The sequence below is a fragment of the Acyrthosiphon pisum genome, chromosome X (assembly GCF_005508785.2).
Source record: "Acyrthosiphon pisum isolate AL4f chromosome X, pea_aphid_22Mar2018_4r6ur, whole genome shotgun sequence".
NCBI classification, from domain to species: Eukaryota; Metazoa; Arthropoda; class Insecta; order Hemiptera; family Aphididae; genus Acyrthosiphon; species Acyrthosiphon pisum.
In genome coordinates this window covers 45,667,915-45,675,696 of record NC_042493.1, presented here as the reverse complement: position 1 = coordinate 45,675,696, position 7,782 = coordinate 45,667,915, and the positions used below count along the sequence as shown (strand labels likewise).

General features: G+C 28.5%; 1 protein-coding gene across 1 annotated transcript in view; it reads right to left on the bottom strand.

Moving 5' to 3' along the window:
- Window positions 1-1,470: 1,470 nt before the first annotated feature.
- The window catches only part of LOC107883237, an 11,972-nt gene continuing 5,660 nt past the window's right edge, over window positions 1,471-7,782 (bottom strand). The window contains exons 2-3 of the mRNA XM_029485145.1: window positions 1,750-2,351; window positions 1,471-1,601 (exon numbers count right to left, since the gene is read on the bottom strand). Of these exons, the coding sequence (XP_029341005.1) occupies window positions 1,471-1,601; window positions 1,750-2,227 (609 nt within the window). The 5' untranslated portion in view covers window positions 2,228-2,351. The remainder of the gene's footprint in view (window positions 1,602-1,749; window positions 2,352-7,782) is intronic.

The window sequence follows — 7,782 nt, the reverse complement described above, 5'->3', positions numbered from 1 at the left end:
ATAGGCACAATTTTTTTTTATAAGCATTTAAAGTTCGAATTTTGACAAAATATAGGTATCCAATTTAATGTTTAATAATTATTTTTAGTTAAAAATGTATAAAATCTTCAACTTTTATAGCTAAGGATTAATCATTTTAAACAAGGTTCTGCATAAATAGGTTATATATAAATTACTTTATTCACAATAATATCGTCAAATATACTTTAGTAATATCATAGGCTGACTGACCATTTTCGTTCATAATCGTTTTTTTATACAATGATATTATATCATTGAATTCAAATTTAACACTATCCATTACAGTGACCCACTTGTACACTACCACACTACCTACTGTACAGCAGAGCGACATCCACTTACCCACCTTTTTAAATTTAAATATAAAAAATAATAAAAAAAGTATTATCATTATTAAAAAATGGTTCAAGAGCTGAAGATCTCAAGACATTTAATTCAAAAGAATATGGGAAAATTATCCTCACCAATGCGTATGCTGTTGATACGGCAGTAACTCTTTTTATGGCTTTCATGTGTGATAGCATCATCAAAAAGAAAAATTAAATAAGTTATATTATAACTTACTTAATTTTTCTTATTTAATTTTCAAATTAAATGGAAAACGTACTTTCTATTATAGATTGATATTATTTTAGATATTATTATTTTGATATTATTCGAAAATGAAATAATTCAAACAATTCAAAATTCAAGAAAAACATTTTTTGGTATTGTAAATGATCTCATCCCTTTAAAGTGAAATTTTTATTGTTTGTATTATAATTTGTTTAGGGTAATCGATAATTGTGAAGGACCATTCGATAGATTTAAGGGTCGCGTCACACTATCGCAGTTGCACCTCGCGGTAGCTACCGCGCGGTTTCGTTCGTAAACATCATCACATGTGTATTTATGGAACGTTGGGCGTTTCCACCGCGTTCTACCGCTAGCCGCCGCACAACGCCGTTGCGTGTCGCGGTTAGAAACCGCTAGAACTATTTTCGACCGCTCAAAATAAAAACCCATGGTTTTCAATCACATGCACCACACTACAGCGGTAGCAACGCACGTTTTCAGTGCAAAATATTAACAATTTATACAAAATGAGTTTTTTTGACACTGAACTTTTTATTGTGGAAGTCGAAAAAGAAGAGTGCCTTTGGAAAATGAATTCCAAAGACTATATGGCGGACCTCTATGTTAAAGCTAAAGCCTGAGCAAAAATTGTTCAAACATGTATGACGAATGGGAAAGTTATAACAAAGAAGAACAAGAACTTAAGAGTAAGTTTAAAATTTTTATTTATTAATTTTTTTATTTTTTATGTACATATATTAAGTATTACGCTTATCCATGTAATGAAATTATAATTAGTAATTATAATATTATAAATTTATTAATATTATTAATTTGTTAGTTATTAAACTGTATACTTACTAATATGAATAAGCAATTTTAATTAAAAACAATTCAAATGATACGGGGTTGAAAAGTGACTGATCCAGCGTTTAAAAAATATTCAGTAAAGTAATCGCGAACATCAATTCCTTGATGGCGAGCTCCTGCATTTCCGTAGTTTTGAATACCCTCTAAAGGATTACCTTAAAAGGATTCAAAAATATATCTGTCTTCTGCGCACATAATTATGAATAATACAACAAGTTTTCACAATAATATCCGTAAAATCAGGCTCAACTAGTATTGGAGTGTGCAATACTCTCCATTTATTAGCGAGAATACAAAACGTACATTCCACAATTCGTCTGGCTCTCGACAATCTATAATTAAATATCCTCCGCTTATCTGTGAGTCCACGTCCCGGATACGGTCTCAGTACATTTTTATGGAGGCCAAACGCGTCATCAGCAACTATAACAAAGGGCTGTGGGGAATCCGCGGTATTGGGTAAACAAGTTGGTGCTGGCAGATTAAGTTCTTCAGAATAAAGTTTTTTTCCGAAAGGATAATCTTTAAAAACTGTAGAATCACTCTCTCTACCATAGGCACCAACATCAATAGTCGTAAAACAATAATCTGCGTCGACAACGGCCATTAATACAATCGAGAAATACTTCTTGTAATTGAAAAACATAGTTCTCTCATTTTTTTGATTGATACATCTTATATGTTTCCCTTCAACTGCTCTAATACAGTTGGGGAAATTAGTTTTTATGTAAAATTGGTTCGCAATTTCCAACCATTTATCGGGATTGTTTGGATCTGGCATTTCTTTTGGTTGTAAGATAGTCCATAATACACTACATGTTTCCCGAATAATTGTACCAATTGTGCTCCGACCTAATAAAAATTCATACTGCAAAGCAACAAAATTGGTTCCCGTTGATAAATATCTGAAACAAATTTATTTCAATTTTATATTCTGAGCAAAGCAAAAAAAAAAGGGGGTCAAGTGGATGTCGCTCTACTGTACAGAAGGTTACAAGTAGGTCACTGTATAATGGATGGTATTAAATTTGAATTCAATAATATAATATCATTGTATACGCAAAACGATTCTGAGCGAAGATGGTATGTCAGTTTAGGATTTTTAAATTATATTGATATTGTTATTATACGGTAAGTTGAATTAATATTATTCATATTATTTAATTATTAACCTAAAATTATCAGTGATACTGGAAAAATATTACAATATATACTTCTACATAAGGCAAAATTCAACTAGAAACGTAGTTTTAGATTAAGTAGATGAATATTTGATAATATTTAGTAGATACCTACTAGATCTGCCTAAAAGTCAGTAACGACGTAACGTTTTATTTAGAAATATTAAATGTTCGTATATTTAATAAATTTCTAATCGCACGAATAATATTTTTAAATTACAACAAAATAACCAAAATCGTTAATATTGATTTTAATATATATAATTTCATCCAAATTTGAATTTAAAATGTCTGTAAAAAATAACTGTGTTAATATATTTTTAGATTTTTTGGTTACAGTATGTACTATTTATTAGAATCTTTGTTTTAAATTTTCAAACCTTAGTTATAAAAACTGAACATTTTATATTTTTTTTATTGCAATGATTGATAATTTTCGATATTTTTAAAGCTTTTTGTCCCAACAAATAAAATTTTATAGACATCTATAGAAAAAAAACATAAAAAAATTGGAAACAGAAAATGTCCGTAAACAGCTCAAAATAAATCAAAAGTATTTTAAAAATCTTATGGTATATAGAAAATACAAATATAAACATTCAGTCAAAATTTCATGTATCTACGGTCATTTCTTTGAGAGTTATACCAAAAACCAAAAATCGGGTTTGCGTAAAAATTCCCGTTTTTTCCTTAATTTTTCATTTGTTTTTCACGGCGCTTTTGAAAACTACTGGGAATTTTAAATTTTGATCTCCCATTGCACCAACAAAAATTTTACTTTGATCCTCCCAAAGTACCAACTACCCACCAGTGTTGTGCAAAATTGTATTTAGAAATTATAAGAATAAAAAATGATTTGACTTAATTTCAAAGATAGTTATTCGAATAATTGTCGGTTAATATTTGAATTAGAATTAATTACTATTACTATATTATTAAACTTATTTATTGAAATTCAAAATTTGTAATAATTATTTATTTACTATTATTTATTATTGTTAAAATTATTACGAAATATTATCAATATATTCATCACTCCATTCAAAATCTAATATAATTAAAAAATCCACATCTAATTCTTTATACATTATTCTATTGATATATTATATTCACATATTTTATTTATAATGTTTTTGCGTTTATTCCGAATAAACAGATTATTTATTATTTTATGTATTTATAGTCGAAGAATTAAAAAAAAATGGAAACATTTAAGAGATAATTACACCAGAGACATAAATGAGACAAGAAAAATTCAGAGTGGATCAGAAGCCAGGAATACAAAAAGATATACATATTCTGACATATTATCTTGTTTACAACCTGTTGTAAAGAAAAGAAAGTAAGGATACATAATATTATTCCGATATATTTCGCATTATATAAGAATTATTTTTTTATTTATGATTATGTTTATTAGAACTACTGGAAATATTGAGACTCCAACATGCTCTACTGATAATGCGATCTCTACAGACGAGTGCGGTGATGAAAGGCAATGTCAGTTAGATGAGTCTGCGGCGGAATCAGTGCACGAGGAATGTGATAGGTCAATTTCAAAAGAAAAAAGAAAAAAAAATAACAAATTACGCTTTTTCAAAAAAATTTATTACATTTGATGAAAAACGCACCCGTACACAAACCTGAAGATTTTGATGCTGACAAATCCTTTCTTTTATTATTTTTACCGGATTTAAAAAAAATGAACGAAAACCAAAAATTAGAGCTAAAAATACAATTTATGCAGTCAGTAAAAAATATTCTAAATCCTTCTCAGACTCTTTCTTTTTTACATCATAAACCAAATCCACATCAATTTAATTACAATCAAAACGATGATTACTCTCCTAACTTGGCCAATTTTAGAAATAATCATCAACAAAAATTTCTTCCAAACTTTCAAACTGATCTCTCTCATTCAAATCATTCTTCTTATACATCACCTCAACCATCGCCTCAACTACATTCCTATCCAGCTTCTCCTAACGTTGATGTGCATCATAGTAATTTAAGTAGTCAAGATAAAAATTCTCACCACACTATATAACAGTTTTTTTTTTAACATTAACTATTAAGTAAGTAAAATTTGAAAAGTTTTTCCTCATTTTTTATTTAATTTATTTTATTTTATTCATCTATAATTTATGTATTATTATAATATTTTATTAAATATTCTGTTTTAATATTTTTAAATTTAACTTACTACATTTTTAATGATTTGAGGAAAAAAAATTAAAAATATAGTATTTACATACGTGCAGTAGAAAACTAAAAAAATATATTTTATTTTATGATAAATGTATGACAAGCAACATGTATTAATTATAAATAAAGAAATCAGATTTTTTAAATGGTCTACTATAATACCTCATATATTATAAATATGTATTTTTATTTTTTATGTTACCTTATTGTGAGGAAGAGTCTTTCTTCTGCCGAAACGGGATTGCGAAATTTTCTTTGTTATATGTGGACGCACATTCTCCAAAAGATCATCAAATGATTGAATAGACATTCTGTAATATTCAAAGGACTTTTGTGGATACTGTCTTATGTCCAAATAAAATTTTTTAAAACGCTCATTCTCTTCGCGGCTTTTATTAAATGGATGTACCCAAAATTCTTTTTCTCTTCTTGGAGAATTTAAATACCCAAAAGATTCTGCGATTGATATTACTTGCAAAGAACTCATATAGTAATATATGTAATATATACAATATTATTGTAATCCATCCTACAAAACATTTGTATACATTTAAATAACAGTATTAAAATATATAATATAAAATAAATTAATATACTTGAAATTTATTTACTAAATGTATTAGTTAACTTATAAATGAGGTAGGTAAATAAAACCCTTTTAAGGATTTTTTTTACAAATTAAGGTTAATTACTATCAATTATAATGGAAATCGAACTTACTTTTGATCTTCTTTAACCCTAACCCTTTATAGTATACTTTCACCAAATGAAAAAGATTGAGTTCTCTCCATTTTTGATTATAACCTAAATGGTGTAACGCTAAATCGTACTATGGGACTTATTAAAAACCTTGAGCCTCGGACCTTGTACTTTTCGATCTTAAACTGAAATTCGAATGTCATATCAAAGTCATTGCGAACAGATCAAATAATATCCTTGGCTTTATTCGTTGAAATAGTGCAGAGATCAATGACACATTAGCTTTTAAGTTCATACACTGTTGTTTGGTACGTTCCATCTGTGAATATGGCTCGATTATTTTGTCTCCAAACACATCTGTTAATATTTATAGTATTGAGAATATCCAACAAAAATGTTTAGGTTTCCTATCTTTTAAATGTTTCATATCTAGAGAGCCTACCCATTCTTCGTACACCTCACTTCTACGTGAGGAGCGTCGTTTACTATTAGATTTATATTTCTCATACAAGCTTCTCAACGGTAATATAGATTGTATAATAGATTGTATAATAGATTGTAATGTTTTTTTGAGTAGTTTCTCTTTTCATATTCCTGATCGAAACACCCGGTCTATAAATACTTGTTATATTAGCAATAATATTACTATGCAAGTAATACCCCCCATAACAGAATTATGAAAACTATTAATGAATTAAAAATTGATCTGTTATTATCCCCAAACTTTAACTCGTTTAAAAGTTATTGTAAGTCCATTCTTAGGTATATTAATTATTGTATATTGTTTTACTGTTTTCTTTAAACCATTCTAACGAACGATTTTTTTTCATTATTATATGTAATTGGGCCTGCATCCGTTAAATCTAAAATAAATAAATAAATACCATTAAACGGTTTGATGATTCCCATATAATCTATATAATAAAAAAAAGTGGCCATTTCTCAAATAACGCAGTTTCTTGAAAACTACTACTCAGATTTTCTTGAAATTCAACATAGATATTCAGTTTGAGCTCATAAGTATCAGTCTGAAGTCAAAAATGGCCTAGGTATTTTTTAACGATCACCAGGGAGTCAGAAGTGTAAATTCATTGGTTTATAAAAGAAAAATAAAGAGTGGCCAATTAAAGGTCAAATTATAATTTATAATTGCCATAGCAACGAAATAACAGTAACAATTAATTTTTTTAGAAAAAATAAATCACCAATCTTTCTATAATAATAATATTAATCAACAATTTATTATTAAACATATAATATCACGATATATATGCTCAAAAAGAGGAAAACCGGAGATGATCAACTTACATAAAAAACTCACGTAAAACAGTTATTATTTTATCATTTACTACGTCATTACCAGGCAACAGAAAAGTTAAGATAGATTTTGAACACCATACACCGAATATTAAAAACGAATTGATCAAAGTTTGAGTCATATGGAGTTGGAACATTTAACGGGAAACGAAGTGCACGGGATCAACTAGTATATTAATATTATGATATACATTTCTTTATGAACAAATTTAATTTATTATGTTAAATATAATATATAATATATGACCAACACCAATCAACAACTGTCCTCGTGACTTTTAAAATATAAATATTGAACGAAAAATATATCATTCAATGTACCATTGTTACTAGCGGTATAACTTATTATTATCCATCATATAGCTGTATTTACACTAATACCACTCGTATCATATTTAATCTTACTGCGAACTCTGCAGGTCTAAAACAAAACTTCGTCGACGTAAATGGAGATTGTGGGTGGATTTCAGTATACTTTATATATATAATTATATGTATATTAGTTATGGTTGATTAATTTTCTTTTTCTCTATCACTGTCTTTTTCTGTTCTGCCCACAGTTATACGTTGTGGACGACCAAGACAATAATATGGTTAGATCAATACATATGGTGATTAGCAAGCCGGTAAAAGGAAAAAAATTTAAAGTAAGGCTGTGCAATGGGCTATCAGATATTTTGGCACGCGATAAAACCAAACCAAACATCCCCGAGGGATACCGATATTTGCCCGACGGCTCTTTGTTCATCTATTTATTAGGAAGAAAGACATCTATCATCATCAACAATATCACCGGACGTCCCACTACAACTACAACTACTACCAGACGTCCCACTACAACTACAACTACCACCAGACGTCCCACTACAACTACAACTACCACCAGACGTCCCACTACAACTACAACTACCACCAGACGTCCCACTACAACTAC